The sequence below is a fragment of the Phoenix dactylifera genome, chromosome 11, assembly GCF_009389715.1.
Source record: "Phoenix dactylifera cultivar Barhee BC4 chromosome 11, palm_55x_up_171113_PBpolish2nd_filt_p, whole genome shotgun sequence".
NCBI classification, from domain to species: Eukaryota; Viridiplantae; Streptophyta; class Magnoliopsida; order Arecales; family Arecaceae; genus Phoenix; species Phoenix dactylifera.
Genome location: NC_052402.1, coordinates 25,686,493 through 25,714,436, shown reverse-complemented (window position 1 = coordinate 25,714,436; position 27,944 = coordinate 25,686,493). Strand labels below are relative to the sequence as shown.

Genomic DNA, 27,944 nt, shown 5'->3' with positions numbered 1-27,944 from the left:
ACCGTAACGCCTGCACGTAGTGGCAGCTGACAAGATACGGAGGACTCCAAATTGGCCAATCAAAAATTTAACCCAGCGCTGATCCAAAAATTATTTAAAAAATGTTCTAATACAAACAGCAAATTTAGTCCTGAGCTAACAAACTGCAAAAAGGTTGCGAATATAAAGCATACGATAGACGTCCTGCACTGCTCCTCTTGCCCTGGTAGACCATTTCTTGGAAATTGACATCACTAATTGCTTTTGATTAACATTGCACAGCCATTAGCTTACTGCGTCGCAACTGGCTTTCTTAACATCACCTCCCCACGCATTGTCCCAAGACCCAGTAGCAGCTTTTGGGCCCTCGACGTACTGCTGCCCATTCCCATCAGGTCCGGCAGATGCACCAGGTACCAGTTGGGGGTGTTTCCGAGGCCTTGTTTTGATCCCTAGTAACCTTAGAACGAACCTTGCAAGTTCTCCGTATAGTAAACCGGAACGATCAAAGAGCTGCAAGAAAAGATAACATTAACAGTGAATGAAATACAACTAAGGCCCTGTTTGGGGAGCTTTTGGAGGGCTAGAAAGCACTTTCTGGTCCTCCAAAAGTACTTTTAGATGAAAAACTGTGTTTGGTAAATTTTTCAAAAAGCTGTTTCTGCTTTTGCGGGAAGCTGAAAACAGCTTTTGAAAGGAAGCTGCAATTTGGAGCTTTTGGGAGGAAGCTGTTTCAGCTTTTTCGGAAAACTGTATTTTTGACAAAAATGCCCATATTAAAATAACATAATTACATAGTTTGTCCCTTTATAAACCTAAAAATCTGCTGGAGCCAAGAACCCTAGCCGTCAGACTCCCTTCTGTAAGAAAAAGTATTTTTCTTTTCAATTTTTGTATGCATCTCTTGAACCACATTTTAGAGGAAAATTTTTTTAATCCTTTTCCATACCTTCCAAAATCAATCTATTTTTTTTTTTATCATCAACCTCGCGGCCCACGCTGAGGTCCTCCTCGAGCGTAGACCACGAAGAGGAGCTCCTGGACCGCGAAAAATTATTTTATGGGAAATTATGAAAAATTATTAGGAAAAATTATTTTATACTAATAATTATAATATTTTGTACCTTTATTTTTTATTATACTATAAATATAATATCATATTATATTATATCATACATTAATATGTTATGTTAAATAATTTAAAAATTATGTTATATTATGGAAAATTAATTTATACTAATAATTATAATATTTTATACCTCTATTTTTGTATTATACTATAAATATAATATCATATTATATTATATCATAATACATTAATATGTTATGTTAAATAATTTAATATTATGTTATATTATGAAAAATTAATTTATACTAATAATTATAATATTTTATACCTTTATTATTGTATTATACTATAAATATTATATTATATTACATTACATTATAATACATTAATATGTTATTTTAAATAATTTAATATTATGTTATATTATGGAAAATTAATTTATAATAATAATTATAATATTTTATACCTTTATTATTGTATTATACTATAAATATTGTATTATATTACATTACATTATAATACATTAATATGCTATTTTAAATAATTTAATATTATGTTATATTATGAGAAATTAATTTATACTAATAATTATAATATTTTATACTTTTATTATTGTATTATACTATAAATATAATATATATTACATTATATCATAATACATTAATATGTTATGTTAAATAATTTAATATTATGTTATATTACCAAATATTAATTTACTCTAATAATTATATTACTATTATGCTATATTAACATAATATTATTTTATATTACAATAATATTATACTATATCGTATATTTATGTATTAATTTATGTTATATTTTATTATGTTCTGTTGTATAATACTATGCAATGTCCTTTATGGTAATTTTGTCATACAAAAGTACTTTCTCAGTTTGTTTACCAAACACAAAATAAAGTACCACAGCACTTTACGAATGTAGTTACCAAACAGCAAACAGCTTTTTATAACAGCTCTACTTTAGACAGCTCTACTTCTAACAGCTCTACTTCCAACAGCTCTACTGCCAACAGCTCTCCCAAACAGGGCCTAAAGCAGGATAGAGGAATCAAAGAGTACCTGTAGGAGAGCCGACATGAACATGTGAAAGGCCTGCGTGTTCTGAACAATAAGGATTGTGATTCGGCCAAAGAAATTGATTACACCTTGCATCTGCTATCAGTGACAAGATATAGGTCAATGTTTGGGGGTGGAACAAGACAATAAAAGGAACCCTGCAATCATCCTTTAGAAATACCGACTTAAGTCTGGGTACAGATACTAGATACCAAGAGAGAATCTAGGAGTCTTAACTCAATGAAAACCAAAATGTGTAGAAACATGACAGAATATCTACATATCTAGATCGATCAATGAATAGACAGATAGATAGATTATTGCATCAGCAGAATAATGCAATGCTAGTAAAGGCCATCGACAAATGTTTAATTCGTATAATATGATTGCAACAGCGTAGTTAAGCGAACAATGACAAGCAGCAAGACAGAAAGTACCAAGCAAAGTTCCATATTTTTGGGATTTATGCCCAGGATGGAATGCCACTATGCTCGGCACTCCCCCACAACTGCCCAGCCCAATGAGGCGGAGGCAGTGCTGGAAGCCCTGGTAACTTGATTGACCTGTTGGTGTGCGTCAGTAATCAAAAGAAAATTTCCTTTGATTGGATGGGAAAGAATATGCATTGAACTTGGAAAAAAAATAGCACAACTTTTGGAAGCATGGATTTCAAGTTACCATGCCTGCTCCAAGTAGAAACATCTTACCGATCGAACAAAGGATATCCAAAAGGCTGGTGGCGATGACGGAGGGCCGTATGGATTACTTGTATCTGGTGTGCCATACGGACTGCCCATGCCCATCCCGTAACCGCCAATGGACCCCCCAAACCCACTGTTATACATGCTTCCTGGATACATTCCGGAATTTCCATATAACCCTCCGTAGCCCGAGGACATATTATTACTGTAAGTCCCGCCGTACCCACCAAGTCCCCCATATGAACTGTAAATGCCAGAGCCATAGCCTGAATTATAGTTTATATCTGAGCCATATCCTGTAATCAAGATGGAAGTTCACAGCTACCTGCATTGAAAGAAAAATCAGGTTGAGCACGTCCAAATTAACAATTACCTCCATAACTGGTTCCATGGTTCTGCTGCCAAGGTCTTGGAGGTAGAGGTCTCCCAACAATGTTGTTGTTCAACGCGTTCCTCTCATTATTTGGAACAATCTCTCCAGGTTTTGCAGTTCCAGAGGCTTCAACAACATCACTTGTTCCACCGGAAGATTGGGGTTTGAAAGGTGAAGGTCCAGGTGAAGTCCCAGCTCGATCCCAGGGTTTCGGCGGCGGAGTATTACCTGCAGCAGCAGAATCCTTTTTTTAAAAAAAGAAACTATAACTTATTTAAGTCATAAATTTCAAAGTTAGGATTCTAGTAATCACCATGCATAGAGTGGATTTTTAATCAGAAAACCCCACTGACAGGGAAAATATGAGGGGCAAGCAGAGTCAGTTATTGCAGGGCAAGGATTTGCAACCCAAGGGGTAGACGTGCAGGGTTACCCACATCATATAGAGAAAAGTTTGTTTTTGCTAATTAAACCAACACAAATCTTCCAACAAACAGTTAGGGCCCAGGACCCTACATGGGCCTTTTGAGTTAGCTTGTCCGGGGCCTCTCCTCTGGTCTCAGCCTCCACAGAGGCCCCTATATAAATAGCTTAAAGAGACCAATAAGGATACCTGAATTCTGAATAAAGCAATAACAAGCATGTTTGTCATAAAAAATAGATATAATTTTTTAAATCTTTATGGTTTTAGTTAAATGACCACATACTTCAAGGATGTTTGCAAGTTCTACTCAAAATTATGAAGAAAAAGATTCCAAATTGCAATGCATTGAAAGCTTCATGATTGCAGAATGAGGATCCACAAAGCTATCGTTGGGACAAGGCTGGATGGTAATGGTTTATATTTTATAATTATGCAGTAAAAACTTCACAACTGCTTAGTATAGCCAAGTCAGAAATTTAGCAAATAATAGTAATTTCAGCTAAATCTACTGAAACTTTAGTAATGAAGATTCTATGTAACAAAAAGTACTCCAAAAATAGTGCATAATTACTTAGTTGGCTTCATTAAACCTTGGCCCCCATTTTTGAATCTTTCACTAATTATTTTGATCAAAATCCAAAATTCGGAGCAAAATAGATGAAAATGTTTACTCCATAAGCTCAATAGAAACCAAGTTTTAAAACCTTTGCTCTCCCCATCTTGTCACAAAAAAGTCGAATACATCTTAGCACCATGAAAACCACATTCATTATTAGTTTTTCATTTCATTTCCAAGTTGTGTATGGAAGTTATAGCACATTTTGTCATAAATCAGCTTGACCAACCAACAGGGACAGAGTCATACCTGTGTACAGATGACAGAGCAGAATGCAAAGTAATGGAGATGAAAGAACAACTAGCACATAGAATGGGGTAGTACCCCAAGGAGATCAAATCAAACCTGAAAACATCCCCAAATATAATCAGATACCAGATGGCTGGATGCATCTAGAGAGGTCCTTTTAAAAGGAATGGCAAAAGAAACTTGGATGGGGAATGCAGAGGTCCAAAAGGCAGTCAATCAGAAAAAAAAAACTTTGAAGGACTTTGAAACATTTACAATTATAAGTGAGAATAAGAATTTAGTAAGGCAAATTGTATAGGATTTGAACTTGGTGAGTTTTCAAACAAGCTTAGAAGAATAATGAGAACAATACCTATTAACTAAGAAAAACCAACGGAGAAAAGTAAAGATATGGACAGCATTAAATGCATTACAAAAATGGAAAATAGTGCAGTACTCCTGAAGGGTGAGATAACAGAAAGATGGAAATGTCAGATGTTGGAAGTGCACATTGTGTGATTTATAGTACAACAAGATACCCATAAATATTGGTGTACTAGAAAGATATGAAAAGAATCTACAATCAAGTAGGGCTACATGCATGGAAGGCAACAGGAAAAACTATATTGGTTTGGTTAAGTAACTACTGTATCAGTGTGAAGGCTAGGAAAATCAGATATAAAAAAGAGGTACCAATGTAGGAGGGGAGATACAGAGTTGCATGACCAACCATGGATTACATTTGGGCCGAGCATATCTAAATTTTTTAAATAGGGTATGCCTGAGTACCAATGGAAATGAGTAGTTACTAAGAAAAATGAGAACTTTTTGTGCAGTCCATCGATGATTCAGAAGTATGATCATATCATCATTAAAACACAACTATATGGCTACATTATCTTTTACTTTATATTTTTTACTTTCTATAACATGTATTAGTCAAAGTAAGAGCTTCAGGGGTTTTTTATTCTTTCTACTTTCCGGTGCCTTTTTCTCCCATTATCAGGTTAGATAACAGCAGGTTCAGTATCGGTTTAATTTTGGTATTGCATTTTGTTCCAATTCAAAGAGGCTAATGTTAGAAACTCGTATCTTGACTAGAACGAGGTTTGACATAGTCTGGCAGACATTATTGCTGTGTTTTGGAATGTTTAAGTGTTTCCAATATACAATGGTCCACAGAGATCCAAATTTTCTAACCTGAAAAATAACCAGAGCGGCATGATATCCTTTTTGGATTTGAGATTGGTTTATTTTTTTTTTAATGCTTTTGTTATATTTCTTTCTTCAATGCATTGCATTGAAATTGTATATGCAGATATGAACATTGCAGTAACAAGATCAGAAGCTCAAACAAGCCATACTCACTTATTAAACCAATAGAAATACAGGCAATTAAGCAACTAGTAATGAATTTGATTCTTTTGCAATCTTGTTAAGGCCAAGAAACTGAGTACAGCAAATCTTCATGAGAAGATTAGGATCTGTATCGGTATGCAACAGCGCATTCAATGCCTAGAAAGCATTCCCAAGGAAAATACATAACTGTGAGCAATGATATGCTAGGACTTTCTTCTTTTGCATCAAGGTTCTATTTTATTGTTTTCTAGTATGATGTAGACATGTTTCAAAAGATGTTTCATACCCAGGGCAATCATTGTCCTAAACTTTACTGAAAATGCAAGCTGATTGCTAATATATAGCTTCTGTGTATATTAAATTCTCCAAAGACATCCAACATAAGAAGATGCATGAATTAGCTTTATAAATAACAAATAATAAGAAGCTCAAAGAGATTGAGGAAATATGAGAAAGAAAAACAGAAAGCAAATTCAATTTGATATCAGGAAGATGAACTCAACTATGTACAGAACCATATGGCCATGCCTCATAGCATATTGATGCATTACGCTACAATTGTCACGCCCCGGATCCGGATCCGTGACACGGCCGTGCTATTGCCGACTATCGCCCACAGTAGCACGCAGCCTCATACAGGGGTAACAGGTAGCCAAAAAGGATTCATCCTTATATATATATATTAAAAGTTTGCAGTACAACCTTCAAGTTTGAAACCAAAAATACAGAACTTCTATGCTATTCAAATGTACAGAAGTATATAAGCTTCTCCAAAAATACGAAGCTCTGTAACAAAATAAAAACATATCTGATGGCGATCACTGGTGAGGATCTGAAAGAAAACGAAACATAAACAGATGTGAGCTACACGGCTCAGTAAGTAATCCTGCATAATCCTACCGGATCAACCAGTAGACTAAACATGTAAATCAGGGTTTTGAGAAGCTGACATGCATGTTTTTCTAATAATCATCCTGGCATAATAAGTATGCAATTTAAACAAAGCAGTAGTGCAAATCACAAAATTTTCATATTATATGCATATGAAACCGTGCCCCCCCGGCATGCCGTGGTCCTTTTACTCTCGGATGCTACTGCGAAGTCAGACTCGGCCACTGGCGGGGCCAGCTCAGTTACTATTCAGCCACTGGCGGGGCAAGCTCAGTTACTATTCAGCCACTGGCGGGGCAGGCCCAATTCCAATTCAGCCACTGGCGGGGCAGGCTCAGTTACTATTCAGCCACTGGCGGGGCAGCTCAGTTACTATTCAGCCACTAGCGGGGCAGCTCAGTTACTATTCAGCCACTGGCGGCTCAGTCATTCTCAGTAGCATCTTTGAGCCCATTATAGTGCCTCTGGGCTAGCTAAGATTTTATAAACTTACATGCATGATTATAATATCAGTATCATCATGTTGCATACATAGCCATAGCTTCTGGGATCATTAAAGTTACTTATGCATTGTAACATATCATGTATGAAACATATATACTTAAAATAAATGCTTAGGAAACATTAATAACATAACATGATCCATAACAGGATTAGGACAGGTTACTTACATTCTTCACTAATCATGCATACAATTCAAATTGTATGAAAAACACTGGTTCATCTTATAAAACGTAATACAAGATCTACGATAGGATTAAGACAGATTACTTACCTCAATTCGCTTTCCTAATTGCTCAAGTTCAGGTGACAAATCCTTAATCACCTAAAACAACATCATAGGGTTTACATTATTCCCCATTTATTTATTATAAAATCTCTTAGTTCATCATACTATGAACTTACTTGCTTGGATCCCATCCAAGGATCTAGCCAAGTCCAATTTAAAGCCTTTGGGGTTCGATTTAAAACCAGATTGGGTCCACATGGTTTAATTGGCCTTCTAATTGGTCATTAGGCTTAATCCCAAGTTTAATTGGGTCTGCTGGAATTAACTCCACTCAACTGGGTTCGGACCCAAATCAATTTGGGCCTAATTTGGTTTGGATTTGACCCAATTTGCAGTTTGGGCTCGTCCAGACTTAGCACAATCTGATTGAGCTCGGATTTAGACTTGCCCAGTCTAATTGGGCTTAGGTTAGTCAAATTTGGCTAAACCCCCTCTTTTTATATTTTTTTTTCTTTCTTTCTTTCTTTTTCTTTTTCTTTCCCTTTTTCTTCCCTTTTTCTTCTCTTCTCCTTCTTCTTTTCTTCTCCTTCCCGAAGCTTCCTCTCTCTGTCTTTCTTTCTTTCTTCTTTATTTTCGCCGAACCCTAGTTTCCGGCCCCTTTGTCCCTTTCGTAACCCTCCACCTTCTCCCTTTTCTTCTTTTGCAAGCGGCCGGGGAGGCGAGGCTCCTCCCGATCCACAGACCGAGGCGGAGCTTCCCCCCCGGAGGGCCGGCGGAAGGAAGGCCTGCCCTTCCTCTTCTCCGAAGCGATGCCGGAGAAGGGGAGAAGCGCCGGGAGGTGGGGTTACGGCTGGATCTCCTCCGGTGAGTTCATTCTAATTTTTCCTCTCTCTTTCTTTCTCTTTTTCTTTTCTTTTCTTTTCTTTTCCTTGGTCCTTCCTTCCGGCACCACCACCCCTTGCCGGAGAAGAGGTGGTGGTCCGGCCGGGGCTGGCGGCCCTGTGGCTGCCTCTGTTGCCGTCCCGGCCAGATCCGGCGGCCCGGGTTGCCCCCCGAACCCCAGGGTACCCGCGGCCAAGGCCGCGGTGTCTGGTTCGTTCGCGGGCCGATCCCGGTTGGGTTCGGCCCGGGTGGTCGTCGAGTACGCGGCCTGTGAGTCCGGCCCGACCCGGGGCTTGTGGGTTTTTCTCCCTCTCCTGTGCCGGCCTCCTCCCCTCTGTTTCACTGTTGACACAGAGGGGGAGAGCACCCCACAGAGGGGTTTCTTTTCTTCTGTTAAACCCTACCCTAATGCTCCTTACCTTGGCCGGTTGCAGTCGGGCAGTACCTCCCCCTGGTAGTCCCTCTTTCCTCTTGGAGCTTCAGGCTCCTTTGCCTTCGGCTCCAAGGCTTCGGCTCTCTCTCTCGTTCAAAGTTTAGGGAGTCTGTGACTTGGGGTTGCCGGCAGAGGCTTAAATAATTGTTTAGAGGATGAAACCCCCCTCTGAGAGGTCCCATCCTCTCCTTTCCTCCATACTTCGGGACTGGCCGCCGCCCCCCCTTGTCTCCGGCGCGCCGGCATCGGCTGCCAGCAGGGGGTGCGGTAACCCCTCCCTGTCGGTCTTATCCCTTCGTTTTTTTTTTTTATTCCTGATAATAATTATGCTGGCTACAGTGAAATTTGGGCCTAACCCTTAACTGGGCCTATTTCTTATTGGGCCTAGTAGGTTGTGGGCCCGGACATTACAACAATATTGGATGAAACAGGTGGATCCAAAGTGCCGGTGACTATGCAACAGGATACATATAGACCAACAATATTGCCAAGTTATAATCTAACATAGACCAATACCTCCATGGTCCATATAGTGCCGGCGACTATGCAACAGGATACACTTTACACAGCATGGTATGATCCAAATCAAGGTCTAAATTTTGGTTATAAGGCAAATGGCAGGAATTGAAAAGTTTCAGGTCTTCTTGATGTGATGTGAAGTTGGCAAAAAACAAAATCAAGTTCCATATCCACATCAAGTTATTCTTGCCAAGATGAATCAAACAAAAAGGGCCCAGAAAGGAGTGAATGCAAAGAATTGTCAGAAATTCATATTCAGCTAACTTGTATCCTCGGATATCCCTAAGAATGACATGCAAAAGGCCAAAGATTTCAAGAGTAAGATCAAAATTTGAGAGTTAATATCACATACATTAATAAACACCTTAAAATAAAAAAAATGATCAAAATAGTCTCCTGGGTTTCAATAAGTTTTTCCAATACATGGACATCCCCAAGGCCTGAAAGTCAAGTTAGTAATGTGAAGCTTACGGTACAATATTTTCTTTTGATGACAAGAAGTAAACACAGCAAATATGCAGAGGCAAGCAAGAAATTAGCTCATGAATGGAAATTCTCAAGTATTATAAAGGCAAAATTTTCCTAATGATGACTACTAGTTCTCCATCAAAGGTGAATCAATTAGCATAGGAGTATTTGGAAGATCAGGTCACCATTTAATTGAACTACAATCTTATCAGTCATCAGTTTCTTTTCTCAATATTATGGAAAGAAATAAGTGTAAAATAAGAATTCAATAGTTATTTTTCGTGCACATTGGGTAAGGAATTTTTTGGTTTTTATCATTCAAGATTATGATAAATGATTGCTAAAACCGACCAACAGCTATCAAGGTCTTACATGGATAAGAAGTAAACCAAAAGCAGGGTTTATGGGGCTGAGCTTTGTAAAGGTTCAATAGGAGCTATTTGTGTAAGATGCTGAAGTCCATGTTGATTAAGGCTAGAAAATCATATTTGTAATGTCCGGGCCCACAACCTACTAGGCCCAATAAGAAATGGGCCCAGTTAAGGGTTTGGGCCCAAATTTCACTGTAGCCAGTATAATTATAATAATTATCAGGAAAAAAAAAAAAACGAAGGGATAAGACCGACAGGGAAGGGTGACCCTCACCCCTGCTGGCAGCCGATGCCGGCGCACCGGAGACAGGGGGGCGGCGGCGGCCAGTCCCGGAGAGGGGAGGAATGGAGCGGATGGGACCTCTCAGAGGGGGGTCTCATCCTCTAAACAATTATTAAGCCTCTGCCGGCAACCCCAAGTCACAGACCCCCAAGAACACTGAACGGGAGAGAGAGCCGAAGCCCTGGAGCCGAAGGCGAAGGAACCCTGAAGCTCCAAGAGGAAGGGCAAAAAGCCAGGTAAGCCCCCTTCCTTCTCTCCCCCTGTTTTGTGCAAGACAACAAAGAAACAAAGAAAGAAGGGAGGAAGGGGATTTATGGCAGACCAAGGGGAGCGGCTGCGGGCATCCCGCAGTGCCGCCGGCTTCTCCCGGCATCTCTTCCCCGTGGGAGAAGAGAGGGCCGCCGCAGGCGCGGCCGTGGGCTCAGCCGCAGGCGCGGCTGTGGACGCCGCGAGCTCGGCCATGGCATCGCCGACTGTGGCTCGGCCCTCCCAAACCCCCCTTCTTCCTTCACAGGGGAAGAATGGAGAGAGGAAGAGAGAGGGTTTGGGAGTGAGAGAGAGAATATGGGGTGGTGCCGGAGGGAAGGACCAAAGAAAAGAAAGAAAGAAAGAAAGAGAGAGAGGAGGAAGAGGCCGTAGATCCGGCCGGAGGAGAAGAAGAAGACCGGAGGATCGGCCGAAATGGCTAGGGCTTCCGATCGGAACCAAGGAGAGAGAGAAAAAGGAGAGGAGGAGGGGACTTGCCCGTGTACGGCCGTGAGCGTCGCCGGTGCGGGCTCGGCCGGGGAAGCCGAGAGCTCGGCCGCGGGCTCGACCGAAGAAGCCGAGAGCTCGGCTGCGGGCGTTGCCGATCGCGGTCCGACCCCCTCCCCGTGAGGAGGAGACCATCGACCTCCCTTTCCGCTCGTCGTGCTCCCATCGTCGGAGAAAAGAGAAAGGGGAGATCGGGATGAAAGAAGAAGGGAGGAGAGGAAGCTTCGGGAAGGAGAAGAAAAGAAAAAGGAGAAGAGAAGAAAAGGAAAGAAAAAGGAAAAGAAAAAGAAAAAGAAAAGAAAAGAAAAAGAGAAACAAAAAAAAAAAAAGAAAAGAAAAGAAAAAGAAAAGAAAAGAAAGAAAATGAGAAGAGAAAAGAAAAGAGTGGGTTAACGGACCGGAATCGGGTTCGGATCCGAAACACGTTAAGCCCAATTCAAGCCAATGTAATTAATTTGGGGGCCAAATTGATTCCGGATTAACCCTGACTCAGGCCCAAACGGGTCACAGTGACCCTAAACCCGAAATTAAACCCAATTAAGCTGGGAATTAAGCTTAGTGGCCAATCGGAAGGCCAATTAAGACTTATGAGCCCAGCCAAGACCCCAATACAGAGGAATTAGGCTTGGGCTAAATTTCAGGTAGAAAAGGAAATAACATATTGTTATTATGACATGATTTAGGTGATTAAGGATCTGTCACCTGGACTTGAGCAATTTGGAAAGCGAATTGAAGTAAGTAATCTGCCTTAATCTTATCATAGATCCTGTATTACATTTTATAAGATGAACCAGTGTTTTTTATACAATTTGAATTGTATGCATGATTAGTGAAGAATGTAAGTAACCTGCCCTAATCTTTATGGATCATACATGAAATTTAACATGTTATGCATGTACTGTAGGCTAAGAATGATATGTGTATCTGACATGCTCTAGTTATACAAGATATGATGATATATGTTTTATATTCCGTTATGCCTACAAAATACTGGGATTACGTTACATGCTAAGATATGAGTTATGAAATATGAACATGAGTGGTACATGTCAGTCACATGATTCATAGTTGTGCACATATTATGTTTTCATAGCTCTTGTGATACATGCAAAATGAATGGAGTTCCATGTTATGATTTTTCTTAGCATGAGTGTAAAGAGTAATAATGATTTGCTCTAGCGGCATATTGCTTGTAAGGGGGTACCTAAGAACTACTAATGCTACGGGCCGAATGCAACTGAGCCGGCCTTGCCAGTGGCCGATAATGACTGAGCCAGCCCCGCCAGTGGCCGACTAATAACTGAGCAGGCCCCGCCAGTGACCATTAAAGAATTCGCCGTAGCATCTATGAGGTACTACCTATACGGAGCATTATTTATGAACTCTTAAGAGCTACTGACCCAATGTAACTGAGCCGGCCTTGCCAGTGGCCGAGAATGACTGAGCCAGCCCCGCCAGTGGCCGCCTAATAACTGAGCCGGTCCCGCCAGTGGCCAAGAATGACTTCGCAGTAGCATTTAAGAGCATGACCACGGTATGCCGGGGGCACGGTTTCATATGCATACTTTATGAAAATGATATTTGAAGCATGATCATGAGGCTCGTTTCAGAGCCTGGGTATATGAGGCGGGTGCTTCCAAATCCTGCAGATGTGTTTTTGGGGAGAAGCAAAATCGGTGAGGGGTGAAGGACGCTTGCGTGAAGCCCCGGAACCGGCCAACATCTGGCAGGGGAGCCCCGTGTTTCCCCCTCATGTAGGCCCGATAGTCACGTGCCCTGCGAAGGCGGACTGTGACATTTATGAACGTGCCTCGCCAAAGCATACATTGTATGAAAATTCTGTTTGACTGAAAATACTGCTTTGTTTTCCAAGCATACATATTTTGCCATGATAAATTGTGAGATAATACGCTTGTCAGCTTCTCAAACCCTGCATAAACATGATTACCATTATGTTCGATCCGGTAAGATTATGTATGATTACTTACTGAGCCCTGTAGCTCATATCCGTTCATTTACTTTTCTTTCAGATCTTCACCACTGATAGCTGCCAGAGACACGTTAATTTGGTATCAGGGCTTCTGGGGTAAAGCAAGTATACTTTTGTGTACATAAACTATGTAGAAGCTCTGTATTTGGGTACTGACCAGCATGTTGTACTAAGAATGCTTTCATATGAAAAGATTCGGTTGGTTTGACTACCCTATTACCCAGGTATGAGGCTGCGTGCTATTGCGGGTAGTAGTCGGCAATAGCACGGCCGTGTCACGGATCCGGATCCGGGGCGTGACATTTCTTGTGGTATCAGAGCAATAGGTTAACCATGAGTAAAAATTTTAAGCTTTAATAAGGAAATGGGTAGTTAAGTCTCATTTAGTGAGATTCCGCATAACCGGAAAGGAAAGAAAAGATTTTATTGGTCGTATCATCGGTCAGTCACGAAAATTGCTTGACACAAATATTTTGATAGGTGATAATGAGCAACAAAAAGAAAGAAGCTAGGGCTAATACAAAGCCATTCTAGGGGCATGATTGTGACAGGTATGGTATTAGAGCTTAAGATTTAAGACTACTAAGGATTTTGGTGTTTTGAATCAGAATGCTAACGAGCCATGCCAAAATAAGAAAAAGCTATTTTGGAGATTTCTCGACGGAGTAATTTGTATTTTGGATTATGATTAAATTAGATTTTGACTGATGTTAAGTGGAGTACTAGCTATGGAATATTAAAGTACAGTGCGTATCAATATATATGTGATTTTGAAAGTTTAACTTGATACTGAGTATTGTGGATAATACTTCTAGTTTGAAGTTAATTATTTTGATGACAAGATAGGGTTTATTCATAAGTTGTTTAAGGCTTGGACAAGGAAAGATATTTCTTAATATTCTTCGAGGATAAAATCTGTATGACAATTATGCAGGCAACTATTATATAGAAAGAAAGTATATTTGAGAAATGAGATTTAAGAATTTCTCCTTTGTTTACTTGGAATGTGAAATATTAGATCTTTGCAAATTATAATGCAAGATTAATATTTCGATTGGAAGTCATTTAGTAAATTCTGAGAATAATTTTCAATGTTGAAGAATATTTTAGGCTCAAATGTTCTACTATGGATAAAGTGCAGTAGTTTGTGATCCTGTGATAAATCAATTAAACGAATATTAGTTGATGTTTTGACACAAAAAAAAAAAAAGAAGAAGAGAGAATGATGATGATATGGGGTCATTAGGAAATGCGAGTGGAATCAGCAATAGAGTTGATATGGGAACATGCCCAATAGCACATGATGTTTCAGGAGTTTGTATTTAGCAATCCCTGCTTCTAAGATTTGGAATAAAGTGTTTCATCTCTAATAGATGAGCAATTACTAAATGCCTTCGTTTATCATTGAGAAGCAAGTTTAAATTGTTTCATGAGGAAGGTGAAAGTAATGGATGATAATTTTACATATCATCGTCTAGTGGAAGGAGCACAAAAGAAGATTTTTAAATAAAGATCTTACGACAAAAGTATGCATCTCTTTCTTTTAACGGATATGTGAGATCGAGAATCACCTTCTAGCAATGCTAAAATAGGACAGATTATTGTTCATGCAATTTAAGGATACCTAATATAAGAGATTGGGATACTAAGGAATAATTTTCAGAAGTTTACATAATTCCGAGCTTAAAATGTTCTAAGATGGCTTGAGGGCTAATCTCTTATTAGGAAAGAAGGCTTATTTTCAATAAATGAAGTTGTTGAAAATGTAAAATTCATTTAAAGCGTTGTCGCTTATTTAAGAGGATCTTATGTTGGGATACCCTTTCTTTACTCGCTCATGGAAAAGTAAAAAGAAGTTTTGGCTAAGTAACATTCGATCAAGATGGAGGAAAGATTTGAAATGCAAATACAGATGAGGAATTAAATAGTTTTGTTTGTAGGCAAATAGTATGTTGATCAAAAGTTATTTGTGAATTCAAAGGAATTTGATCAGAATGCGCAGCGAAAACATAGTGATCTGAATTATTAATCTAAGTTGGCCAGAAGTATTATTCTTTTAATTCGGAAAGTTTTAATAACAAAAGATTTGATCTGTTTTCCTGTGTAGTAAGATTTTTCTGGATAAATAAAAGGAGAATGTTCTGATTTTTGGATAGCACTGTGCTATCCTAGATTCTCCAGTTTTACGTCATGCTAAGAAACTTCTTAGCATCTTTTGACATGAATTAATAGATCATCGATTTTGATCTTGGATCTAGAATACGTTGGTATGAACCTTCTCCCTCCTAAATTTGAAGCTTGAATTTTTTAATTAATATCCATCCTTTATTCGATTGAAAGAAATTGAGGTTGTCAATTGACTTTGATGAATATCTATCAAGGGTGGATTGAAGTTGTTTATGATCTAATCTTGTGATAGATCGGGTAATTGAGAGCAGTGGATACTTTGACAAAGAAACTCGAAGTTCTTATTCAGAATTGAGATGTAGATTTTTGTGTATAAGAGAAAAGTTTGATTTAGATCACCTACCAAAAGAATCAAATCTGAAAATGTTAGACCTTATTCTTTTGATAAGATCTAATGATGAAACTGTATTGATGAATAGAATTATTGAAAAATTTGAATTAGAATTCTAATGGAGAAAAGTGTTGTTGATTCTCTGAATAATCTGGAGATAGCTATATAATTTCACCAGTGAGTTTTTCTATTGTTGGCAACTCCTGGGAGATTTTGAGCATCTTAAATTTAGTATTAACGGATTGATGGTTCCTTAGGGCTTAGACCTGGAATGGCCCCTACACCTAGCTATAACATTTTCAATCTTTCTCTTCGAAAGGGGTTTGAGGTTTTGCTAGGATAAAGGTTGATCATTAAATCATGGGCAAAGTTAAAAGAAGAAAGAGGATCATAGATTATGAAAAGTATTTGATGCTTCATCTATTTCGGTTAAGCCGATTACGATCGTTGTGTGGACTTAATCGAGAGCAATTAATTTCTTGGGCCAAGAATCATAGCATTTAAAATCTAAGGTTGGAAGATTAGTCTTCTTTTGGGAGAGATCAAAAGAACTCCTATATCATAAATAGAAGGGATCAAGTTTTGAGATGCCATGATTTTGCCAAAATCTTATCAGCAAGCATTTTAAGATGGAGACTAACCGAGAACTAGAGGGTGACTCAATGGTTGAATACTTTTAAAGCCTGAACCTTAAAATAAATTTCGAGGACGAAATTTATTTTAAGGGGGGTAGAATGTAATGTCCGGGCCCACAACCTACTAGGCCCAATAAGAAATGGGCCCAGTTAAGGGTTTGGGCCCAAATTTCACTGTAGCCAGTATAATTATAATAATTATCAGGAAAAAAAAAAACGAAGGGATAAGACCGACAGGGAAGGGTGACCCTCGCCCCTGCTGGCAGCCGATGCCGGCGCACCGGAGACAGGGGGGCGGCGGCGGCCAGTCCCGGAGAGGGGAGGAATGGAGCAGATGGGACCTCTCAGAGGGGGGTCTCATCCTCTAAACAATTATTAAGCCTCTGCCGGCAACCCCAAGTCACAGACCCCCAAGAACACTGAACGGGAGAGAGAGCCGAAGCCCTGGAGCCGAAGGCGAAGGAACCCTGAAGCTCCAAGAGGAAGGGCAAAAAGCCAGGTAAGCCCCCTTCCTTCTCTCCCCCTGTTTTGTGCAAGACAACAAAGAAACAAAGAAAGAAGGGAGGAAGGGGATTTATGGCAGACCAAGGGGAGCGGCTGCGGGCATCCCGCAGTGCCGCCGGCTTCTCCCGGCATCTCTTCCCCGTGGGAGAAGAGAGGGCCGCCGCAGGCGCGGCCGTGGGCTCAGCCGCAGGCGCGGCTGTGGACGCCGCGAGCTCGGCCATGGCACCGCCGACTGTGGCTCGGCCCTCCCAAACCCCCCTTCTTCCTTCACAGGGGAAGAATGGAGAGAGGAAGAGAGAGGGTTTGGGAGTGAGAGAGAGAATATGGGGTGGTGCCGGAGGGAAGGACCAAAGAAAAGAAAGAAAGAAAGAAAGAGAGAGAGGAGGAAGAGGCCGTAGATCCGGCCGGAGGAGAAGAAGAAGACCGGAGGATCGGCCGAAATGGCTAGGGCTTCCGATCGGAACCAAGGAGAGAGAGAAAAAGGAGAGGAGGAGGGGACTTGCCCGTGTACGGCCGTGAGCGTCGCCGGTGCGGGCTCGGCCGGGGAAGCCGAGAGCTCGGCCGCGGGCTCGACCGAAGAAGCCGAGAGCTCGGCTGCGGGCGTCGCCGATCGCGGTCCGACCCCCTCCCCGTGAGGAGGAGACCATCGACCTCCCTTTCCGCTCGTCGTGCTCCCATCGTCGGAGAAAAGAGGAAGGGGAGATCGGGATGAAAGAAGAAGGGAGGAGAGGAAGCTTCGGGAAGGAGAAGAAAAGAAAAAGGAGAAGAGAAGAAAAGGAAAGAAAAAGGAAAAGAAAAAGAAAAAGAAAAAGAAAGAAAAAGAGAAACAAAAAAAAAAAGAAAAGAAAAGAAAAAGAAAAGAAAAGAAAGAAAATGAGAAGAGAAAAGAAAAGAGTGGGTTAACGGACCGGAATCGGGTTCGGATCCGAAACACGTTAAGCCCAATTCAAGCCAATGTAATTAATTTGGGGGCCAAATTGATTCCGGATTAACCCTGACTCAGGCCCAAACGGGTCACAGTGACCCTAAACCCGAAATTAAACCCAATTAAGCTGGGAATTAAGCTTAGTGGCCAATCGGAAGGCCAATTAAGACTTATGAGCCCAGCCAAGACCCCAATACAGAGGAATTAGGCTTGGGCTAAATTTCAGGTAGAAAAGGAAATAACATATTGTTATTATGACATGATTTAGGTGATTAAGGATCTGTCACCTGGACTTGAGCAATTTGGAAAGCGAATTGAAGTAAGTAATCTGCCTTAATCTTATCGTAGATCCTGTATTACATTTTATAAGATGAACCAGTGTTTTTTATACAATTTGAATTGTATGCATGATTAGTGAAGAATGTAAGTAACCTGCCCTAATCTTTATGGATCATACATGAAATTTAACATGTTATGCATGTACCGTAGGCTAAGAATGATATGTGTATCTGACATGCTCTAGTTATACAAGATATGATGATATATGTTTTATATTCCGTTATGCCTACAAAATACTGGGATTACGTTACATGCTAAGATATGAGTTATGAAATATGAACATGAGTGGTACATGTCAGTCACATGATTCATAGTTGTGCACATATTATGTTTTCATAGCTCTTGTGATACATGCAAAATGAATGGAGTTCCATGTTATGATTTTTCTTAGCATGAGTGTAAAGAGTAATAATGATTTGCTCTAGCGGCATATTGCTTGTAAGGGGGTACCTAAGAACTACTAATGCTACGGGCCGAATGCAACTGAGCCGGCCTTGCCAGTGGCCGATAATGACTGAGCCAGCCCCGCCAGTGGCCGACTAATAACTGAGCAGGCCCCGCCAGTGACCATTAAAGAATTCGCCGTAGCATCTATGAGGTACTACCTATACGGAGCATTATTTATGAACTCTTAAGAGCTACTGACCCAATGTAACTGAGCCGGCCTTGCCAGTGGCCGAGAATGACTGAGCCAGCCCCGCCAGTGGCCGCCTAATAACTGAGCCGGTCTCGCCAGTGGCCAAGAATGACTTCGCAGTAGCATTTAAGAGCATGACCACGGCATGCCGGGGGCACGGTTTCATATGCATACTTTATGAAAATGATATTTGAAGCATGATCATGAGGCTCGTTTCAGAGCCTGGGTATATGAGGCGGGTGCTTCCAAATCCTGCAGATGTGTTTTTGGGGAGAAGCAAAATCGGTGAGGGGTGAAGGACGCTTGCGTGAAGCCCCGGAACCGGCCAACATCTGGCAGGGGAGCCCCGTGTTTCCCCCTCATGTAGGCCCGATAGTCACGTGCCCTGCGAAGGCGGACTGTGACATTTATGAACGTGCCTCGCCAAAGCATACATTGTATGAAAATTCTGTTTGACTGAAAATACTGCTTTGTTTTCCAAGCATACATATTTTGCCATGATAAATTGTGAGATAATACGCATGTCAGCTTCTCAAACCCTGCATAAACATGGTTACCATTATGTTCGATCCGGTAAGATTATGTATGATTACTTACTGAGCCGTGTAGCTCATATCCGTTCATTTACTTTTCTTTCAGATCTTCACCACTGATAGCTGCCAGAGACACGTTAATTTGGTATCAGGGCTTCTTTCTTTTGGGGTAAAGCAAGTATACTTTTGTGTACATAAACTATGTAGAAGCTCTGTATTTGGGTACTGACCAGCATGTTGTACTAAGAATGCTTTCATATGAAAAGATTCGGTTGGTTTGACTACCCTATTACCCAGGTATGAGGCTGCGTGCTATTGCGGGTAGTAGTCGGCAATAGCACGGCCGTGTCACGGATCCGGATCCGGGGCGTGACAATATTTTACACAAATTTAATTAGGAATGTGTAAAATACTGAATGGCTTTTAAAATGAGATTAATTCTTAGACTGCAGCATTAGTAGTCACAGTCAAAATTGGTAGCCAAGAGATACCACAATATTATCTTGTGTCTACTTTACCTAAGAATCAAGGGTTAGTTGAAATCTGTACCTAATAGAATAAGAGCTATATGGATGAAGTTGAAGGATGCCTAGGGGATGTTGAGGGAATTGAACATGCCTTTATGACTGAGGATAAACTTTATCAAATAAGAATAAAGCCCACAACACAGGCTGCCATAAAATGTTGAGCAATGAGAGGGAACAAGATGAATGTGGGAAAGATTGAAAATGATACCAAGAGAAATAAGAGGCATTAAAAGTTTCACCAACTATGGGCAAAGGGTTAAAGAACTGAAAAATATGGTATGTGAAATTGTCAACCTCCTCTCCCCCTCCCCCCGCCCCCCCACCGCCAGAAGAAAAAAAAAAACACCAACTTCAAACAGGAAAAGGAAAAAAGTAGAAAAATATTAGGGATAAAGTTAGCTCTACTGTGAATGAGAAAACATAGCTACAAAGAAGTTAAGGGCAAAAAATCTAAGAGGAGAAAAAAAAAAAATCATAAATGGCAATTAAGAATGACCAAAGGTTGCATGACTTCAAAAGACCAAGTGATTAAAAGACATTTATGGGTAGGAGAATTTGTGTTATTTTATTCATAGATGAGAGAGTTGAACAAGTGCACCTTTACTCGCTTCCATAGACATAGTCAAATGTCTAGTCTAAGTCAAGTGGCCGTTCCAATGGCTGTTGAGCAGTAACAGTTCACACTCACACATAGATATATAATGTCACTAGAAGGGTCAACATTTTGTGATTCTGCTTTCAGAGTACATAATGATGTTGTACCAAAAAAAACATATTGATGTTTCATCAAGCATTCAGCTCACTCTAACATATTAGATTACACATGTCCTTATTCCTAAGGGCATTTGGCCAAACCGGAATGCGATGATTGCATATAATATGGAACATGTCAAGTGACTATGATGAAGTCAAACATTAGAATTGTTAAATAAACAAGGAAACCGACAATTTATGAAAAGCCTCAATCCTAGGTGTTTTATTGATTCTTATTGATGATTCAGAAATGACATTACCAATATTAATAGCTTGTAGAATTACTTTTGCATCCATGTGTTTGATCATGTCATGGTCCTAATAGGTGAGGGTGGTTTGATGCAGATAGATGCAGATTTGGCTAGGTTCAGGGAAACTTTAGCAGAGCATGGCTGCCCCATGTTGTAAACCTGAACATCAGACATCCCTCTTGATGTAGTTTGGTAAGTGTTTGTCATTTTCTTTTATTTTCATCTGGTAAGCCCACTTGTAGTTTTAGGTGGTTGTTAGTTATTTATTTAGATTAGCTTCTCTAATGCGACTTTAGTTGTGTTAACCAAACATGTTTTAGGCTATTGTTAGTTATTTATTTAGATTCCAGGTTACTTTAGCTTCTCCAATGCAACTTTTAGTGCATCAACCAACCATGTTTTGGATTTGTGTTGCTTTGTTTTATCTACTGGTGTCCGAGGTGACTACACCCATTTAAATAGTCACATGCTAGTCACAATGTCACGTGACAGCATACATGACTTGATGATGCAGCATGATAACATAATGGGACAAAGAGTGCATCAGATATAGGATTAGGTTGGTTTATTTTATAAAATAGAAAGATAGAACTAGGGGCTTATATTAAGTGGAGGAGAATCCACTTAAAAACTGACTGGCAGGCCCTGTTCCTAAATCATCTCAAACTGGCTGGCCCCATCTCTATCCAGTCTCTTCTCCTATCGACCCATGGACAGCCCACTGCCACCTCTCTTTTATCCATATGAATGTGACTGCCCTTTCCTATTTATTCTCAGTCAACAATCCTCTTTTTTTTTTATTGGTTTGTACACTACATATCATATTTCTTTCCATATTAGTATCCTAATAGATTTGGAACCCTAAAAGGCTATTTACGAGGATCTAGGGCAAAACAAAGCAGAGTTTGATCAAGATTTGTTTATCCATGGCAGCTGCTGGCCTTTGAGCTTCTCTCCAGCGAGCTATCATGCATTGTGGTGTGTGGATAGAAAGGCGAAGATGTATTGTCTGACTCTTTCTCTGTGAGGTGTGGAAGTCCACAAAAGCATCCTCGTCAACAACAGATTCGACCCATTAGTGACCTCCTCCTTTTCCTTCCTCCCTTACAGCTCTTACTTTCTATCTATTCTTTCAAGTCAAATGTTCCAATTCTCTTGATTGATTTGTGGTCAGATTTTTAATCAATCATTCCTCTTGAATGGTGCCAGAACACAAATATTTTCTCTTGGATTTAGCTAACTTTCCCTTGGATATTGATGTTACGCTTTAGATATTTACAGACTTCCTTGTGCATGGTTTCAAATTATTACACGTGCCGATATTCCATGTTCAATTTTAATTATGTGGCATTGATAGATTGATGCTTACGTGATTATAAAAAACTAAACTGACTTAGTTGTGTCTAATGTCAGTTTAACTTAACTTGGAGTGCTTTCATTGTTGTTCTGAAAATAAATAAATAAAAATAATTCTGCATAGGTGATATAAGGATTGAACCCTTAGGTGCATCATCCCTCCCCTCCCTGCCCCTCCACCCCAAAAAAAAGGAAAAAGAAAAGGAGAAAAAGAAGAAGAAATCTCAGTTCCTCACCGTCCATGTTCATGTACCTAAGGTTTTGATACTTTAAGTTTACAAACTTCCTAAACTTATATGCATTCATGAAGGAATGGAGGGACTGGGGTTGTAACAGTCTCATGTGCACGAAGGCCTTTCAATTGGCTTCAATGGGGAGCAAAGGACCTTTTTACCAGAGATAGTAGCCCTAGTTGCCCAAATCCTATCATCTGACTGTCCCCTAGATATTGGAGCCCATCCTAAAGGGCTTGCTTAGGAGAGGCTGGACACCGTCAGTGCCTCTAGAATTTTTCCCTCTCATTTGAGATGGTATGGTCCAAGAAAGAGAGGCTCAAAAAGACAAAGGTTGCGAAAGTGCCTAAGTAGTCTTATGTGTTGACCCCCTTAAGGCCCAGGCGAAATGCCTTGGTGGCTAGCCAAGACTCTAGACTAAAAATCCCTAAAAAAACAATAAATTTGTACTCATTCATACATTTTGAATTATAGATAGCCTTATATAATCTAATGGTCATATATGTACTTATATACATGTAAATATATATAGTATATAATAATATACATAATATTATATATATATTAAAAAATAGATCAAACAAAACATATGGATAACCAGTGAGGTCATCAACTACTTCAGTAATGCAATAACAAAATCTTTGATTCAACTACTTTAGTTTTATTTACATAATAAATTTGCTATCAAGTGATTCAAAACATGTAACTCTCCCAAGCAACATAACATGATCTAGCATCAGTTAATATCCATTGGAACATATTTAAATGCTTTCTTTCTCTCTTCAAGTAAATACTCAAAGTCTCAAACACTTAGAAAGAAGATTGATGCAATGAAGACTGGTGCAGCCACAAGGGATTTAATTGCCTTTCACTATGCGTCAAATGATCCAAATACCAGCCCCTTTAGTTAGTTTATTTTCCTTCTTTTTATGATCAGATTGTTAGGAATAACTTAAGGGGTCAAAAGGACTTGCCTTTTAAGTTAGTTAAAAATGGTAAGTAAAGGATGCATGTATATGTTGTTATGGGACAGCCCCATTAGATCTGATACTAGTTGCTCTGATTGCGAGTTCTTATCAACCTCAAATTGGGGATTACTTATGCGGCCAGCCAGTGGGATTTGTTGCTTCCGATTTCCTAATATGAGAGTCATAACGTGAGTCTAGAGATGCTATCATTTCAGCTCTGGTCTGAATCCATATCCTACCTGTCCAAGAATCAGGTAGGAAAAGGTTTAGGTAGAACCAGGTTGGGTAGAGTTTAGGTTCAATCTGGACTGGATATGGATCGGGACTAGGTCCCAGTCTAAAGTGGGTGCAATTGTGGAAAGTGCAATTCCCTTTATGCCCTCAAATTTATTCACTGATGAACTGTCTTCTTTGTGGATATCAATGTGTCATCCCTAATCTCAATTGGGAGTTACATCAGAAACAGGAAACAATGTTGATGCATTTAATAGGCCAAGGAACAAGGCAACTACTCGAGATAAAGGTGCCCATAGGTGACCAAGCACTCAACTAGGTGCCAATCTAGGCACTTGAGCTGCCAACCAAACTTAAAAGCTTGGAAAGCACCATCCATCATGGTGGTTGGGTTGTCTAGGGCAAGAGGTTCCCTTAGGGCATATTTGGTTGCAAGGAAAACCATGGAAAAGGAGAATGAAAACTAAGATTTTTCTATGAAAAAAAAACCATCTAAAACTAATTATAAAATTTCCAAATTTATTGGTTTTCTAATGTAACGAACAATGAAAAAGCCAGATGTAAAGATATGGATCTTTCAAGCAAATTTCCTTGCAACCAAACCGATCCTTAGTGGCCAACTATAGAGCCCTTTTATAACCTTTTTCATGACTTGTTTCCGAGTAAAGTAAACTAGGACCCTCGAAAACCATGCAACAACCTCCCCATTGACATCCAAAATGTTTCATAAAATGCAAAAACATCAAAAATTCAGAATCACATAGAACCCTATCTAGAGAAACATCAAAACAGCAGAAAAAAACTTATTACTTATCCATCCCAACAAATACCTAAAGTAGGACTATCCTAGTTAGAACAAGACTCTAAAACCTACTCTAAAATTATCTAAACAAAAGTTCAAAAAATATAATAAAATCTAACTAAACTAATTATCTTATTCATCATCAATTACTCAAGGCTACACATGTCTTTTCATAAATTTCCGAGTTCCGACAATAGTAGCTTGGAGATCACAATAGAAGATAAGAAGATATTGAATTGGATTTTGCAGTTCTTTTCCATAAATTGTACTCAATTTTAAGAATATAGAGAAATCTTATAAGTATCAATTTTCAAATGCGCACTTTAGAGCATGGAAATCGAAAAGTGATAATGATATGATACACTTGGATAGCATCACAAAAAGTTGAGAAAATAGAACATCATAAAGCTAGATACAACAATAGATATACTGATATGCATGTATATATAACATATATAATAAATATATACATATGTATTACACATATAGAAAATAATCCATAAAGCAAATAACTTATCACAATAACATAGTCCCACTTCGTGCAATAACATCAACATCAATAAGCTCCAGAATTAGTTATTATTCAAATCCATAGACCAAAGTTCATACTCAATAAATAACAATGTTACAAAGTCTAAGTTAAACATCCATCATTAGGAGGTTATGCTCATCCAAGAAAAGGAAAAAGGAAAAATCCCTCCCTCTCATACTAGAAGGTATCCATGATGTATCCAAACCACACTTGAGAAGTATCCAAAGCCCTTTTTGATGGTAAGAAATAGGCTACTAAAACTACAACCCAACGTGTATCCTAGTCGCACATGACAAGTTTCAATATGTAAGAAGTGGAAGGCATGCTCAAACCAGAAAAAACTAAATCAAAAATTTATCATCCAAGAAAAATTTGCTATTGTCATTTTAAAGTTATCAAAGAAGAACAAGGACAGCATGCTCAATCATAAGAAAAGCATCAGCAAAAAGAAATTGAAGAGCTGATTGTAAAGGTCAAAAAAGGGCAAAATGAGTTAACAAATCATATCCATCCTCATAATGAGTATTTTAAGTGCATCGAGATCACACATATTCTAAACCCAGTTCAATCTGATTGCCTAAATTTAGCACAACAAAAATCAGATCACAGACAATTCGAGATCATCCGAAAAGGTATCAAAATACTAACCAAATCATGTACACCTATCACTCAACATATACGAACCAATCCAATTATCCATCTCTACGAAAGGTTTCAAATCAGACTTCATCAACTCGAGCAATTCTTGCAGAATAAACAAGCTCTTAACCCAATAAGCACAAATAGGAGACCTCCCAACGACGGAAATAAAAAAAAAAAAAAAACATAAAGAGGGAAACGAATCAAATACTCTGATCTATACATACGAATTGGAAGAACAGGTAAAAGGAGAAAGACCATTCATCTACCAAATTCCTGAAGCATTTGAGGAAGAAATAGTTCTAATCAAGATGTCTACACTTGCGAAAGACCAAAATTGCCTGATACCTAAGGAAAAATTAGGCTTCTTTAAGGGTTTCGATCAGAGAAAGACCCAAGTCCAGCTCAAATTTACCGAGAGAGAAAGAGATAGAATTGCTTGGGATTCGAACCTGGCAATGGGGAATTTGATCCCATGGCAATCTCGCAAAAGGTAAAGCTACCGCCGCCTTCGTCTGCTGACACCCATCTTTTTCTTATATAGCCTCTCTTTCGCTCTGGAAGCCACCGAGAGAACGACCCCTTCTCCCGCCTCCAGCTAAAAACCGACAAATACTATTATGCATGTTAGTACCTAACATATGTTTTATTTGCATCGTGATCCACACAAGATGCTAATAATATGCTATGGAGCTTTCCTAGGAATATTTTTGCATCGTGGTACAGAACCGATACAGCATTCTATATCATCTTCTATTTTGATAATAAAAGTAGATTATATAACATTTTTGTTAACAACTTTTAGCATATATTGATGATAAATTGATGTTGAGAGATCAGAAAATTTTGTTTCAAGAGAATCTGAATCCTTGGTTCGGAAAAAGCTGCCTCATGCTTTTATCTCAGTTGCTTCCCAAGCTTGCTTGTCAACTTATTTTATCTAGTTTGATATGATAAAGCACATAAATCCAATGGTCATAAGATTTATATAATAATTTGTAGACTTACACATGACATGTTAAACATATTGGTCATTTTGTCGTTGAGGCATTCATTCATCTTAAGAACGATACGTATGTCTTTGTCTATCTGAAATTTATTAAATAATTTTTAAATAAAATTAATATAAAATTTAAGTATGCACAGCAAAATAAATAATAAATAAATATAGAAGATAAGAACAATCACAAACAACTCAAATATAAAGATTTAAAGTAGTTCGGAGCCAAACTTAGCTTCTATATCCACTTTCTAAGACTTCCTTTTTCGAAATTTTACTATAATATATGAACAAGATTACAACATAGTTGTTTTTTGAGCTCACAACTAAATATTAATTTTTCTAACAATCAACCAAAAACCAAGCTATTTTGCCAGTACAGCTAGACCAACCCCGAGTTCCAAAATTTAAGAACTTCTTTCTGATTTCAAAGCTTAGCAAAACTTAGTCGATTTTCTAGGGCTATCGTCTACAACCTAGCTGTTTCATGGGTAGAGCCAAATCTTACAAAGTTGTTGATTTTTTACGGTGTCAACTATACCAAAAATTCAGATTTTCTAATCTCGTGCACAAAAAAAAGATAGAAAATAAATATAATATAACCTCTATAAAGGTTGGATATACGTCATTGCAACTCGAGTTTGATGGCTCTGAAAATTAGGATGCTAGTAAATACAATTCAGCCCTTTCTCTTTCCCTTTCTTGCTTTCTCTTGATGTTGTAGTAGAACTTAATGATTGGAAGTTAAAGCTTACTCGCAATATTTGGAAGCTCTCTTTGAAGTGGGAGAAGGCCTTAAATAGTCACTTCTCAATTTGATCCTCAAGTTGAAGCTCAAAAAGTGGTGAGACTTGTATTCCTTTCTTTTACCTCATCTACTCACTCTCCTTAATCCATTCTTTCTCCAATTCAATTTGGAAGCGTTTATAGCTTGAAAAGTTATTGAAGAGCCATTTCTAGCCATTGGAAGTTATTTTGTGTATTCTTTGCTTGTAGAAAAACTAGACATTAAAACTGTCATGCAGAAAGAGGTCGACTCCTAAAGTATTGTGGTCGACTTTTGAATCATGGGGCCGACTCTTAAATTCTTGGGGTCATCTCCTGAAATTTTGAAGTCAACTCTTGAAGTCCTTGGGTTGACTCTTAAGATTCTGGGTCAACTCCTAAAGTGTCTGAAAATAATTATCTTTTATTTTTTGACTTGTAGATTTTTGGGGCAACTCCTGCAAGTCTGGGATCAACTCCTGAAATGGGTTGTCTTCTATTTTTGATTTGTGGTTTTCTAGGATCAACTCCTACAAGCCTACGGTCGACTTCTAGGTTTTTGGGATCAACTTTTTTTCAACTAAGGTCAATTCATCCACTACAAAAGCTTCCAAAATATTTCAAAAACTCCTCCAACTTTAAGATTTG

General features: G+C 39.1%; 1 protein-coding gene across 4 annotated transcripts; it reads right to left on the bottom strand.

The window, feature by feature from the left end:
* Positions 1-51: 51 nt before the first annotated feature.
* On the bottom strand, positions 52-26,112 carry LOC103721094 (peroxisomal membrane protein 13-like). Of its 4 annotated transcripts, none has more exons than XM_039131970.1 (5): positions 25,984-26,112; positions 3,199-3,426; positions 2,832-3,121; positions 2,128-2,220; positions 52-492 (listed from the first exon to the last, which is right to left on the bottom strand). In XM_039131970.1, exons 1-5 carry the CDS (start codon positions 26,006-26,008, stop codon positions 265-267), a joined length of 864 nt encoding a protein of 287 aa, XP_038987898.1. In that variant the 5' UTR covers positions 26,009-26,112; the 3' UTR covers positions 52-264. The 4 variants fall into 4 exon arrangements, with proteins under 4 accessions (XP_038987898.1, XP_038987901.1, XP_038987899.1 ...); XM_039131971.1 differs by lacking the exon at positions 25,984-26,112 and adding an exon at positions 25,801-25,831 and having other exon boundaries at positions 67-492; XM_039131972.1 differs by lacking the exon at positions 25,984-26,112 and adding an exon at positions 3,512-3,533 and having other exon boundaries at positions 67-492.
* Positions 26,113-27,944: the final 1,832 nt, after the last annotated feature.